The sequence below is a fragment of the Peromyscus maniculatus genome, chromosome X, assembly GCF_049852395.1.
Source record: "Peromyscus maniculatus bairdii isolate BWxNUB_F1_BW_parent chromosome X, HU_Pman_BW_mat_3.1, whole genome shotgun sequence".
Classification (NCBI taxonomy): Eukaryota; Metazoa; Chordata; class Mammalia; order Rodentia; family Cricetidae; genus Peromyscus; species Peromyscus maniculatus.
In genome coordinates this window covers 118302845-118317755 of record NC_134875.1, presented here as the reverse complement: position 1 = coordinate 118317755, position 14911 = coordinate 118302845, and the positions used below count along the sequence as shown (strand labels likewise).

The window sequence follows — 14911 nt, the reverse complement described above, 5'->3', positions numbered from 1 at the left end:
ATTATAGCCTTTGATTATAGCCACTGCTTACTCCTCCTCAAACTCCTTCCTGACTCCCCATTGTCATGTCGCCCTCCCAACTTTATAACCCTCTGAGTCCAGTCAGATCTACTTATATGTGCAGGGGCGACCTAGTAGGAGCCTCTTCCCTTAAAAAAAAAAGAAAGAAAGCAACTCTCTCTCCCTACTCCAGTAGCTTTCATCTACCAAAGCTCCTCAGTTAAGCAGTGGGGCAGATTGATCTCCTCCGTCATCTGTGCCATGATGTTGGCTAGCTTTCAGTCATTGATATTTAAATTGAATTCAAAGGCTTTTATCTGCGGACAGATGAATTATCTGTTAAGTAATGACTCTAGTTTTGTAAACAAAGGTTAATTCTTTAAAATAGAAAGTTTGAGAGTTGAGTGCCTTGTAAGTGGTTGGACCTAGAACCCTGTAGGAAAGGGCCACCAGTTGCTTTTAGTACAGTTTTGGTGTTCCATGCTTAGATCTATCCCCTATCCCTTAGATCCTGCTCCCTAACCTCCACCTACCCTCTACCTCTGCACTACATAGCCCCCGCCCCTTCACTTTCTGCTGTTACAAAGGACTCATTCACAATTGGTTGCACCTCATGTGAATGCAGGGAACAAGCCAGAACAGTTTGAAGCAGAGGGACTCTACCCTGCTGGTGACATGCCTATCATGGATGTTGCTGCATCTGCTGTGCCTTCCAGACCTATTTCCTATGACTACCCAAGTAAGTGGTTCTTTTCTTAAACTAGCAGTAAACAATACCACATGTTGTATGCTGATGTGTGTGCTCTGTAAATTATTTCCCTGTTACTAAAGCTCTTTTATTATTACATTTATTTATTTCATTAATTATGTATACTGGTGTTGGTCTGTATATGTGCATGGGAGTGTGTGGTGATATTTGTAATCTAAGAAATAAAGCTTACCTGAAGATCAGAGGACAGAGCCAGCCACAGAGTTAAACATAGAGGTCAGGCCCTGGTGGCACACACCTTTAATCCTAGCACTCGGGAGGCAGAGGTCCATCTGGGTCTCTGAGTTCAAGGCCACACTGGGCTATATGAGATTAATCCAGTCTAGGAGAGAAACAGAGCCAGGCAGTGGTGATACACACCTTTAACCCCAGTACTTGGGAAGCACACACGCCATTAATCCCAGCACTAGGAATGTTGAGATAGGAAGTGAAAAGGCTGGGCAGAAAAGGGCATATAAGGCGTGGGGAGACAGGAACTAGAACATTTTTGGCTGAGGACTCAGGAGTATTCTATCTGAGGATTCATAGAGACAGGATCGGCTGAGGAGTTGGTGAGGTGAGAAGTGGCTGTGGCTTGTTTCCTCTGATCTTTCAGCATTCACCCCAGTATCTGGTTCCAGGTTTTTATTATAAGACCATTTAGGATTTGAGTCACAAGAGTGCAGGTGCCTGGGGTGGCCAGAACAAGGCATTGGAGTCTTTGGAGCTAGAGTTACAGGTGGTTGTGAGCTGCCTGGTGGTGGGTTCTGGAAACCAAATGCTGGTCTCTGGAAGAGTAGCAAACACTTAAACCTCCAAGCCATTTCTCCAGGTCCAACATTGTGTGTGTGTGTGTGTGTGTGTGTGTGTATGTGTATTTGTGGAAGTCAGTTCTCATGGATTTCATAGCAAGTGCCTTTTCCTGCTGAGCCATCTCTGGCTCTGTAGGAATTTCATAAACATAGATTATTCAGAGAATTTAGCTTGTGGTATTATCATTGTTAATGATATACTGAAGGAACTCCTCCTATGTGAACATGTACAAACTCCTAAGGAAACCTCTAAGAGGAAGACTTCTCATTAAGTCTTTTTTAAAAAACGTTTACTTGGTCAGAGTTAGACAGAGCAATTATACTTTTCCCTTAAGACTCCTCTTCTGCAAAAATTGTTCCATAAGGGACCTTATCATCCTTAGAAATTGTGGTACAAATCTGAAGTAATGGTCAGGTCCCATTGTATTTCATTAATATAATCACAACATTTTAGTATTTATTGTCTTACTTTACTTTTGTCATAAGTTAGGATAGAAAAAACTTCATATTTCAATCTTGGGAAACTTTGATAGCGTTACATTGTCACTGGAGGAAATTGATCATCAGAGTTCTGCCTGGCCAGTGCTTCCTTCTCTTCTTCAGCTTATCCACTTCTCTGTCAGGTGGTAGTGAGAGCAGAGAGCAGAACTGCCAGGAGGTTTGTGCTTTGGTCCAGCCCAGCCAACAGCCAGGTCCTTTTCTTCTTGGCCTCAAACTTGAAAGGAAATGTCTTACTTAAGCTGCCTCTTAGTGCTGCCTAAACAGAACACCATCGTCACCCTCCACACACATACTCAAAGTCTCTCCGTAGTGGTTTCTTGGTTTAAGCTACAGTACTCAGGAAGATGAGGAACTACTGAAAGGAGCAATTGATTTTGATTGTACTCACTCCTGAGTAAGTGTGCTTTGGAAGGTAATTCATTTAACCAAACTCAACCATGCACCTCTCTGTTGGGTCTGGGTATAATCAGCGAGCCAAACCAAGCTCCTACCTTCATGGAGAGTCTGGGGAAAGGGGGTGGGTACAGTGAAGGAGTCCAGCAGGTCATGACTCATGCCCTTGGTACGGGAGGCAGAAGGTATAGCAGCCATATTCAGACCTGAGGGAAGGAGCCAAAATAATAGCTAAAGGGAATCAGTGAGTAGCTGCCTTGAGATGTGTAGGAGACTATATCCGTGGCTTTTTAAATAATTTGTAAGCAGCATGGTTATGTGTTGGTCATGTGAGAAATTCTCATATATTTGTCTCTGCCTCTTGATCTAGGGACAAAAAAAGGTCAAAATGTTGTGTCCTAGAGGTAGGTGCCTAATGCATACACTTCTGGTCTTGGCTTTTGTGTCCAAAGAAGTTTCTATATAATACTGCCACTTCATCTCTCTTTCTGCTTCCCCTTTTCATCTTGCTCTGTTTCCTTTTTTCCTCCTACCTCCTCTTACTTCCTTTTTCCTTTCTTCTTTTTCCTCTCTCTCAGCAACAGTCCTATTTTGTTATTGCTATTCCCTGTGGGAAAGTAGAACTATTTGAAGTAACCTCTCCTCCACCAGTAAGGAAGGACAGGGTGGTTATGCCTGTGGAAGTGTGAGCCTCTACTATTTTAATTTCATGACAAACATAGATGGATGGATGGATGAGAGAGAGAGTGTGTGTGTGTGTGTGTGTGTGTGTGTGTGTGAGAGAGAGAGAGAGAGAGAGAGAGAGAGAGAGAGAGAGAGAGAGAATGAATATGAATATCTGTGCTGTCATTCTCTTGTCAGTAAAGCTAACTCCATTCCTCCTAAGCGTTTGGGACAAGGCACAACAACAAGAGTCTGAAGTCCTGTGGTGAACCTGTGACATTGTGCATTGTCATCGTGAAATTGGGACTTAATTAAACCTTTAAAGGATAGGGACCTGTGCAAAGAATGAAAGGGAACAGACAAGTAATTAAAACATGGGTGTGGTAGTTGGAATGTAATTGCCCTCATAAACTCATATGGAGTGGCACTATTAGGAGGTATGGCTTTGTTGGAGTAGGTTTTTTTGTTTTGTTTTGTTTTGTTTTGTTTTTCGAGACAGGTTTTCTCTGTGTAGCTTTGCGCCTTTTCTGGAGCTCACTTGGTAGCCCAGGCTGGCCTCGAACTCACAGAGATCCACCTGGCTCTGCCTCCCGAGTGTTGGGATTAAAGGTGTGCGCCACCAACGCCCGGCTGTTGGAGTAGTTTTGGTCTTGTTAGAAGAAGTGTGTCACTGTGAAGGTGGACTTTCAGGTCTCATATATGCTCAAGCCACACCCAGTGTGACAGTTCACTTCCTGTTGCCTGTGGGTCAAGATATAGGACTCAGCTCCTTCTCCAGCACCATGTGTGCCTGCACACCAACATGTCGCACCATGATAATGAACTAAATCTCTGAAAATGTAAGCCACTTCAGTGAAATGTTTTTCCTTTATAAGAGTTGCTGTGATCATGGTTTCTCTTCATAGCAATAGAAACCCTGACTAGGAAAATGGGCCTTGCTCAGGAGAAATAAAAGTGGGGAAAAATAAGCATACATGATGCTTTAGAAAGAAGGAATAGGATACTGGCAATTAACTCGTTGGCTTGTTTATGTATTACTTGGAGGGTAAGGAGGACCTCACAGAACTGTCTTTGTAGGAGCAAGATGAATTGTAGAAGCACATAAGCCCTGGTGGCTCAGTGGATATGGGAAAAACTATGTTGCCTGGGCTGCCCTTGAACTTGTAGGCGCAACCTCTTGAATTGCTAGCACTATATTTGTGTGTCTTTGTGGCCTGTCTAGACAAAGATGATGAAAGAACCAGTGTAACTCTGGGAGGAGACTAGTATTGTGGAATTTCTCCATGCCTATGACAGAAAGCCCATTAAAAACCTGGTTGTGAGCCTGGAGAGAATGGTTGGGAATAAAGAAAGACATGGAAATGATTAGGGGTTAAGATGATCCCTAGGGAGGGCCTGGAGAGGTAGCGCAGTGGTTAAAAAGCACTGATGGATCTTCCAGAAGACCCAGGTTTGATTCCCATCAGCCCAGTGGCAGCTTACAGCCATCTGTAACTCCAGTCCAAGGGTATCTGACACCCTCTTCTGGCCTTCTTGGACATTGCATACACATAGTGGACAGACACACATGCAAGCAAAACAACTGAACACATAAAATAACAATGGAAAAAGATGATCCCTAGGAAGGACCAGGATTGGTGCATAGGGGATAGGAATAGTGACATAGCTAGAGTGGTGATGAGGATGAAGCAGAGGAGGGAGTTCTGTTCTGTTTGGGGTTGGAATGAGCATCTTTTTAGGAGTAAGGAGAGAGGGTTTTGAAACTTGTGGATATAGGGACTAATGGTTCTGAGGATAGGGGAGGGATTGCACTCAAATGTGAAGGCAGAAATGCAGGATTTGCTATGGAGAGGCTGAAGCAGGGAGAGAAGAGATGCGTGAAAAGGATATGGGATGGAGGGAGGACAGTTGAGGTTATTTGTGGTGTGGCTTATATCCATCTCAGGAAAGTAAAAGTCTGGGTATGTTGCGAGGGGTCAGTCTGTGGGCTGGAAGACAATAAAAATAGAGCAATAGTTTAAAGTAGTTCATCAGAATCAGTAGAAAATCAAGCAGGCCTGCAGAAGACTAGATGTGAAAAATCTGATGTTGGCAGCTACTCACTCTATTTTCTGTCCTGTTAGGTGCTGATCAGAGCCAAACTAAAGAAGAAAAGGAAGAACAACAGCTATGGGAAATCCATGTGAAAGAACGGAGGCAGAGAGAAGAACAAAGGCAGAATGAACGGCAAGAAGCCCTGGATAGGGAAAGAAGAGAGCTGGAGAAACTGGAGCAGGAGCGGGTAATGTGTCACTTAAATCCCTGTACAAGTTTCTCCAGTGGACACCTTCAGCAAGTACCTTGAGCTCAGGGCTCTGAGCCAGTATGCTGTGAGGTCAGAGAAGCAGCAGGAAACTTGAAAGGCATTCCCTCTCCTCTCCTTGCTCTGCTTGCCTTGCAAGCATCTTGGTTTTGAAAGGACAGTCACACGTACCCTCATCTGTTGTGTAACTTCCCTCTGTACATGCATTCCAACAGAACTAGCTAGCCAGCCTGGAGGAGCCGAGGCAAGGGGGTGCTTCCAGTCAGTCGGCAGTGGCTTCTAGGCACACACGTCTTTGTCTACCTCTTTCCTTGCCTTACGTGTGCTGATTTTAGTGCTAGGCAGGTGGATTACTTTGGTCATGTAACATACCTTAGAAATGTTTCTTGGCCTCCTGGTTAGTCCCTTCTTTCCTTGAAATGACGTATTTGTCTGATAGTAGCAGTGACTTCAATTTAAATACACACACATTTTTCTGGTATGCAAATTGTGCTTCCAGGATAAGGATCATATTACTATGATTTTTAAACACTGAGAAACTTGTAAAACATGTTCATGTATTTCCTATTTTGGCACTGGCCTGTTTCTAGAGGATGATTGAAGAATCACTGAAGATTGAAATAGAAGAAGAATTAGAAAAAAGTGTTCAAGAACAGAAGGACAAATCAGCTCCTGATGAAAATCCTTTAGAGAAATACATGAAAATCATCCAGCAGCGACAGGAGCAATCAAGTGCAGATAAGGTGCCTGTGCTATGGATAGCAACGTGGGGTGGCAGAGGAGAGGGTGATCACTGGGGACATGTGTTCTCTCTTGAAGACAAAAGGGGTAAAGGCTAAAAAGTGAATATTTGAAATGGAACTTGAATATTTAGAAATATAACACACTGTTGACAAAATTTCAGTCTTGGTTTAGGTAAAACATTGAAACTGTTGTCTTTTTTTCAGTTGGGATGTCTTATTTGAAAACAAGCAGTAGTAATGTATCATTGAGTTATGAATTGTGAAAAATTATTCTGTCTGAACTATGAGTATTGAAAATGCATGCAATTGGATTCTCTTGATGTGCTTGCTAAATTTGACTCTAAAGAGGCCTTTTATTAGGCTCTTACATATGCTTCCAAAATAATTAGAGGAATCAAAGTGTACTGATTCTTGGCCTTCCTGCTAAGATCAAGTGTAAGAGCCTCCATTTCATGACATTAACCTGTTTCAAAATTCTTTCTGCATCCTGTGGAAGAGCTCAAAGAAATCCGGCAGAGAATGCTCACCAGCGGACACGGTGGCACCTAGTGACAAGGATGAAAGGTATGGCTCCCTTAAGCATGTCCCTCAGGCAAACCATTGTTGCTCACTCTGTCAGCTAAAAAGGATCAGATAGTTGTTGGGCTTGCCTTAAGGAAATAACTGACTTTTTTTTATTATAGTATGTAAATATATTATGTGGTTCAAAGTTAGAGAATTTACTTTGGGCAGTGCAGATTGACTCAGTGAGAGCACATTAATGTGAACACTCTGTGGGGGCGGGGGGTGGGGGGGTGGGGGTGGTGGAGAAGAATGGATGACAAATTTTTCTTTATCCCTGTGAGTTCTTTTTTTTTCTGTTTTCCTTGAATTTTTTAATAGTTATTTTATTTTATAATTAACTTAATTTCACATATCAGCCACAGATTCCCCCATCCTCCCACCCCCCAGCCCTCCCCCCAATCTACCCCCCACCCCACCCCCCCGACACATGAGAAAACTGGGGGGGTGGGGGTAATGGAGGGCAAGGGTCTGGAGAAAGAGAGCTCAGGGGAGAGGGAGGTCCCAGCTGGATCAGGAGCAGTGTGGGAGAAGGGAGAGGGAGATAACCATGATGAATGAAGACCCCAGGGGAATAGGAAGAAGCAGAGAGGTCCCCAGAAATCCACAAAGATGACTCCTCTGTAGACTACTGGCAATGGTCGAAAGAGTGCCTGAGCTGACCTGCTCTGGTGATCAGATGGCTGAACACCCTGGCTGTCATGATAGAACTCTTATCCAGTGTCTGATGGAAGCAGATGCAGAGATCCATGGCCAGGCCCCAGGTGGAGCTCCGGGAGTCCAATTGGCGAGAGAGAGGAGGGATTGTATGAGTGAGAGATGTTGAGACCATGGTTGGAGGAAGCACAGGGACAAATAGCCAAACTAGTGGAAGCACATGAACTGTGAACCAATAACTGAGGAGCTCCCATGGAACTGGACCAGACCCTCTGGATAAGTGAGACAGTTGATTAGCTTAAACTATTTAGGAGGCCCCCAGGCAGTGGGACCAGGACCTGTCCTTGGTGCATGGGCTGGGTTTTTGGAACCTAGTGCCTATGCTGAGACACTGCTCAGCCTTGGTGTAGGGAGGAGGGGACTGGACCTGCCTTGGCTGAGTCTGCCAGGCTAGGCTGACTCCCCAGGGGAGACCTTGCGTGACTTTTGAAAGTTGGGCATAGTAGTATATTCTGGTAATTCCAGCATTTGAAGCTAGCTTGGGCTACATAGTGAGTCTCTCAAATAAATGAATTTAAAAAAGATGGAGATTTAGCTCAGTTAGTGTTTAACTAGAATTGGGAATCTCTGGGTTCAGTCCCCAACACCTCATAAACAGGGTGAGGCATGCCTCAGAGGTGGAAACAAGAGGTTTAGAAATTTAAGGTCAATTTCAGGTACATAGTTTGGGATCAGCCAGGGACACATGAGACCCTGCATTAAAAAAACAAATCAACCAACCAACCAGCCAAAACAACACTGGCTTCAAAAAAAGTCCATTGGGATTTCAGTTGAAATTGTGCTTTTATTTGCAAAGGAGTAGGAGCATTATGAAGGTCTAGCGCAGAGGTTCTCAACCTTCCTAATGCTGCGACCCTTTAATACAGTTCCTCATGGTGTGGTGAGCCCCAGCCATAAGATTATTTTCATTGCTACTTTATAACTAATTTTGCTACTGTTATGAATTGTAATGTAAATATCTGTTTTCTGGTGGTCTTAGGCAACCCCTGTTGAAAGGTCATTTGACACTCACTCCCCCCACCATACCCCCCATCAGGACCTATAGTTTGAAAACAACTGATCTAGAAGTTGACATGATTTTTTTAAATATCTAATTTTTCTTTTTAGTTCTCCAGGCTTTTCTCATGAAGAACCAGATGACATCTGGTAATCACATTAGCTGTCCCGCTTCTTACATACAAGAAGTTGTGTAATGGTATACTTTTTTTTCTGTGATTAAAATTGTCAATAAAAACTTTGTGTGTAGTGATTTTTTTAAACATGGTTTTAATTAAGTACCATAATTTATGAAACAACAGTAACAGAATCAGTTGAACCCCTCCAGCATCCTTTTTCTTTTTTTGAGACATTTCTGAAGCCTTGGCTGGCTTTGAACTCACACAAATTCATCTGCCTCTGCCTCCCTTTTAAGGCATGCATCGCCATCCTTTCTTTAGCCATGGAATTTATTCATTACACTAAAATGACACTCCCCTTTCTGGTTTTGGGCTCCAGGCCTGCATTTGATACACTTAAGCTGTGTTCCTCCTGCTCCACACTTAGGCTCTGGTGTGTAAAACAGGAAGCCAGCCATCCAGCAGAGTTTTCTCCCTAGACAGGAACACAGATTTTTTTCCATTGTAATGTCTATAAATAATATTTTGCCATTTGCTGTGGTTAAATGTATAGATCCTCCAATATTCATGTTGGAACTTAAACCCTAGTGTGATGGTATTAAGAGGTTGACCTCTAGGAGATGATTAAGGCATGAAGGCAGAACCCTCTTAAATAGACTAATAGACCTTACTATAGGCCCATTATTTGCCTCTCACATTTTCGGGAGACGGCAATCACCCCTTTCAGAAGTACAAAGAACTTGACCACTAGAAAAGCACTAATCACTGAAGTTGCCAGCACTTAGTTATTGAGCTTCTTAGTCTCCAGAACTGTAAAAACAAAACAAAACCCCCCAAATTAGTGGGGCGGTGGGGGTGCACACCTTTAATCATATCACTTGGCAGTCAGGGGCAGGTGGATCTCAGTGAATTCGAGGCCAGCCTGGTCTACAAAGTGAGTTCCAGAACAGCCAGAGCTACACAGAGAATTCCTGTCCCGAATAACCAAAAAAATCAAACCCAAACCCAAATTTCTTTCTTTATAAGTTACCTGGTCTAAGATATTTTATAGTAGGAGTAAGTCAACATCTTTACTTGATCCTTATTTACAATGAATGGACTTATTGATTTTCTTAGTATATAGGCTTGCCCTGTAACTTTGACTGCCCTGGCTGTCCTGGAACTCACTTTGTAGACCAGGCTGGCCTCCAACTCACAGAGATCTGCCTGCCTGGCCTCCCAAGTGCTGGAATTAAAGGTGTGCACCCCTATTGCCCCACTAATTTGGGGAGTTTTGTTTTGTCTCATTTTCATCTTCTAAAATGTTTTACAAGAGGTAATTGGAAAGACCCATGCCCTCTGGAGGTTCCTATATTTGATGGTAGAATTACTATCAATTAAGACTGTGATTTTGTTAAACCATTAGAGTTTATTCAGGAGGTTCCTGTGGCTTATCCAATGACACAAAATGCCACCTAAGCAGGAGGTATTAAGTGAGGCAAATTGCATTGCATTTGAGCTCCTGCTTGTTCTGCAGTATGTGAATGAAGGGTAGTGATCCAAAGTCACCACCTCATATAGAGATGTTATTATGTCCATAATGCCAAAAGCTGGGCCTTGCTAAGAAAGGTCAGGTGTAGACAATCCAAATGCATAATCATACTGACAGTAATGTTTCAAATTATAGAATGGAATTTCAAGTAATAAATTTAGTGCTGCTGCTTCAAAGAATAACTGTTAGATTTCATTATATCCCCAAATAGATCCTTTCCCCTAGACTTTGGGTTTGAAAATGAGTTAGCGCATATAGACCTTATTAAGGTTCCCCATTATTTCTACTTTGCCCAAGATCAAGCTATGTGTTAATTCTGTAGATAGATAGATGGCCTTTTATTGGAGAAACTAGTTATGAAAACCCTGAGCCTTTCACAGACCTTTTAAGTGCTAGTGGCATTTTATATATAATACAATGCAGTTGGTTACAATATTTCTCAAATTGCTCTTGCTAAAAACAGATGTGTGTGTGTGCGCGCGCAAAATAAAACCCATAGCATTCTCCCATAGACTACATTTGTCTACCAATGTGAAATCTTGACATACATTATTTAAAAATGACACCATGCTGCAAACAGAGAAAGAAGATTTATGTATGGTAAAAGGCAAGCAAATGAAGCTATAATTTTATTTCATTACTCTTTAGTACATCCACAACTATTTCCACCTAAATAGATCTTTAAAATAAGCATACACAAGTATTGACTATTATCTACAAATATTTATTGTAACACTTGAATAGAACTACAGGAAGCCCTTGGCACTGATAGAAAATATTGATTCACTGTTAGGTTACAAAAATTTATACATAGCAAAATTTAATGCTCTTTACATAAAAAATATTAGACTACGTCAACAAAACTTTCATAAATTCCTGGCAATAGCTACCAGAATTAGAAAAGTAAAATTAGGCTTTAGACACGGCCTCTTCTAGAACACTGGACTCTAACAGCACCTCCACTGCTGGGAAAAATAGGAATTCTGTCATGCAACAGGAAAACAAAACACTAAGCTATCTTGGAACAACTGTTCTACACAGAAGAGAGCGTCTCCCAATTAAAAAGAATCCAAATAGGCGTTTTTCGGCATTGACCAAAAGAAAAAATCCAAATGAAATACGATAGTTGATGTTCAATTTTAATAGCATCTTGATAAAGGTATGCTTCCTTTCATTTGAATACATTTTTGCACATGTATATGTTTTAAAATCCAGGAAACAGCCAAACCACAAGGTAACTCTTAACATGAATATACATAGTTAACCCTATAGTATGCAGCCCCTTTGAAAAGCACTGATGCACCCCACAGTTATATGGATCATTCCAGAAAGAACAACACAAAGCTTACCATCACTAATACCCAGTACCTATTAGTCACTTAATATTCTGGAACACAATGAGTTAGAAGGCAAGTTTCTTTTGAAAATGGCTTAAACTCAAGCAGTTTTCTTGCTGAACATCAAACATTATTATTCCAGGAAATTAAGATTTAGATAAGAAAACAAATACCAACCCTAATTTAAATTACTTATGTATTAAAGTCTATAAAAGTAGGAGGTCAGAGATCTGTGGTCAATTTGCAGTTAGGTTTTAGATAGTTGATATGAAACTGTAAACTCACTATCCAGACCACGTAAAAATGGTTAAGAATGGTGGTCATTTTAACAAGGTAACACTTCTTAATTAAGAAAAATATTCATGGAACAGAAGTCTATGAAGAAATTTGGGTCTCTTGTTACAATATAAATTCTTAGAAATTTAAAGCAAATATTAAGGCAGAGCTGACATTTGTTTCCAAACAAGAATGGTGATCCCCAAATCGTCACTAGCATTTTGTTATGATGTGAGCTACTACAAAGCTGAGCCTGCAGAGCTCAAGTCAGAATCCACCTTCTGCACTGATAAATTTAGCATAACTGCAGCTCATTTTAGCTTGACTACAAGATAGATTTCTGAGTGGCGTGGGAAATGAATGAGTGAGTCCTTGGGGATGCTAATTTTTACAAGTTTGAAGGAATCACATCTTTGATGAGCCAAAGGTTAATAAAGGTCAGCTATCAGAAATGAACTTCACATCAATTCTAGTTTTGATAACACTTGAGGACAGGTGGCATATGTAAATCTAGACTCACATCCTTTGATACTGGCACGCCACAGGTCCCTTTCAAGGAGCATGATGTAATTCCATTTCCTGTGTTAGCACTGCTCCAGCCGTTAAGTGCACATGCCACGACTTTCCAAAGGATGAAAACGGTCATTCTGTCAAAGTGTTGCCTTTTAAAATGGCTAACATGAAACCTCCAATATTTGTTCTAAAGAAAATGATTTGCCCACTGGAAGGTTTTCCTAAAGATCCACCCCAGCAGCTTGAGACAGACAGTGAAATGTTGGTATGTCTACATTAGTTTGGTGGGATACACATCTGTACTGCAGAGCAGCTGTCTGATGATTTGTCAGAGCTGTAAATTCGTCGGCTGACCCACTCTGGCAAACACTTTTAAGTGTAAGAATTGAGTTGTTCTTTTGACCGAGACTGGATATCTTGCAGTTCCTGTTCTTCCTTTGCTTTGATATCCTGGTAAGCCTGCATTTTGCTTGCATCCTTTAAGTAAGCCCAGTTAGAAGACAGTATCATGAGGAAGTGGATCTGGAAAAGAAGGGTGAGCATGATGGCTAGTGAGCATGTGAGAAGGCAAAGCGAGCTGGTAGTCAGATTAGACGGGTCAGCTGGAGAGGGACGAGGGTTATCGATATTAATGCTCCCCTGCTAGCAGAGCCTGTCAGACGCAGAGCATGCTCTACTAGTTTGCTTCATACTAAGAGGCTGAAGACAAGTTAGTATGCAAATAGAGTCAACTTGGGAATAAAATGGCCAAAGTTATTTTAGTTAAGAAGTCAAAATGAAATCGATGACAGTGCCTTTGACCATTTGGAGAGTCATTTCAAAGACAAATGGAGAAGTTCAGAAACATTGCTTTTTAGGTTAAAAAAAAAATGTAGGGCAAAGACTTATCAGTGGGTAAAAAAAAATCCCCCCAACGGCCTACAAGTGTGAAGAATGTTTATTTTGAGTAAATAATTATAGAACTATATATTTAACATGGAAAAATTAAATGTCAAAACCAAAATTAAAAGTACGCAGTTTGTATGTTAACACATTTTTAGCAGTGAAAACTATATTCTTCCTTTTATAATTGCCATTACTTCATTTCCTCTAAGTTCATTTCACATAAAAATCCTTATTATTCTTTACAGTTTTATGTGGCACAGACATCCTTCCCATGTATTATCCTTATTGCCTGAAACAGGAATCTACACAGCTCAGTTTCCTTAAATGCCATACTTCCTTCTCATATCATACTTCCTTCTCAACATATATGAAACCTTTAGATCTGGGCCCAGCTTCTCTCCCCGTTAAAATCTTACATGCAACTTAAGAACCTCGTTGTGAGGGAACAGTTACTATTCATCAAGACAATTAGAAGTTACTAGTTTTGTGGGTTCTAAAGAAGTGACTGTTACGCCACAAATACGTAATTGTTTTTCAGAAAAATCAAATGGGTGAAACCCTTCTTCAAATTTTTATCTGGTCTACTTGAAAGGGCATTTACTTGGTAATAAACGAACCATGTGATATAAGAATCTTTTAAATGGAATTTAAAATATACTTGCGAAATATTTCCTAGAAAAGAGTATGACAAAATGAAATCTAGTTTATAACTTTTTCATCTTCAGCACTTGTTTTCTTTTCCATCATTAAGGCTGGTTATCAAGCAAGCGAGAATAACGGGAGATGCAGGTATGTCAAAGTGTTAATACTTCATTTAGAGATACTGCTCCAAGTTTAAGTTCAAGAAAAATGTTTTTCAAAGGATGCTTACCAGTGTCAGTAAATAACAACCCTTTTCAAACTGTGGAAATAGCCAGACCCCATTCTTTTGTAACCCACGTACAGTAAGTCATTATTTAGTCTACCATGCAAAGTGAGTTAACTGAAGCTATTTACAAATTACTGTAGCAAAACTGCAGAAAGCTAGGCTCTGCTTTAGTCTGGAGTGTCAGTGATATTCACGCTACACAGCCGAGCTCTCTAAAGCTCCTTATCAGCCTTATGCAATTTAGAACTTAGTGCAGCAATCTTCCCGACTCTTAAACTTCAAAACCGCATAGTTATATGTGGTAGCCATCATGTAGATCAGCTGGTGGAAGAGAACAAAACAGGATAGTAAGACACAGGCAGTGGGGGCAGATGGCGCGACACCTCTAAACTGGGGCAGGCATGAGTGCCAGCTCACAGTCTAAGGGCTTTCTCCCCACCTTCTAATCAAAGCAGATGATTTTTCTCATCTAGCACATGACTTTTTCTGATCACACATACATAATGTAAGTCCTTGGCTCTGCCCTCAGTAAGCTTATTAAAAAGCCTTGGATGTGTTTCAAGAATAACAAGATAGAGAGCTGGGTCAGCAGTATGAGAGATGAAGCTCACTGCCCTATTTCTTCTCATCTTTCCCAAACTGCCTGCTCAGCAGCAATTAGTCTTCTTCCTGCCTGTTGCTCAGCCAAGAGAACAGGTCACCATGGTGATTTCATGGGAAGGAATGACTTCATGGTTAGAAAAACTGGGGATGGGCCATCCTCGAGCAGCTGAAATCTTGCTCTCCCAATCTTAAATTAGTTTTCTACAAGTCATAAACCAAGCCCCCGGCCACCACCAGTTATACACACACATGCATGCAAGCCTATTTGCTTGTAAGTTGATTCTCATTATGTGCAGATTCCAAGTTTGCCTACTTGATAAGATATGTAACCACCAAAACAATA

At 41.3% G+C, this 14911-nt stretch overlaps 2 protein-coding genes across 10 annotated transcripts in view; one reads left to right on the top strand and one right to left on the bottom strand.

Annotated features, from left to right (window-relative positions):
* Ofd1 (OFD1 centriole and centriolar satellite protein) overlaps nucleotides 1-8674 on the top strand; it is a 57930-nt gene extending 49256 nt beyond the window's left edge. For all 4 annotated transcript variants that reach the window (XM_076562811.1, XM_015992034.3, XM_042268886.2 and 1 more), the window contains exons 19-23: nucleotides 626-739; nucleotides 5241-5398; nucleotides 6010-6162; nucleotides 6659-6726; nucleotides 8548-8674. In XM_076562811.1, the coding sequence (XP_076418926.1) occupies nucleotides 626-739; nucleotides 5241-5398; nucleotides 6010-6162; nucleotides 6659-6726; nucleotides 8548-8590 (536 nt within the window). In that variant the 3' untranslated portion in view covers nucleotides 8591-8674. The remainder of the gene's footprint in view (nucleotides 1-625; nucleotides 740-5240; nucleotides 5399-6009; nucleotides 6163-6658; nucleotides 6727-8547) is intronic.
* A 1986-nt stretch (nucleotides 8675-10660) lies between these two features.
* Gpm6b (glycoprotein M6B) overlaps nucleotides 10661-14911 on the bottom strand; it is a 155729-nt gene continuing 151478 nt past the window's right edge. For 3 of the 6 annotated variants that reach the window (XM_015992040.3, XM_006973190.4, XM_006973192.4), the window contains one exon: nucleotides 10661-12734. In XM_015992040.3, coding sequence (XP_015847526.1) covers nucleotides 12585-12734 — 150 coding nt within the window. In that variant the 3' untranslated portion in view covers nucleotides 10661-12584. Of the gene's footprint in view, nucleotides 14287-14911 lie in introns of all 6 variants that reach the window. The other 3 variants (XM_015992041.3, XM_006973193.4, XM_006973191.4) reach the window with 1 other exon arrangement.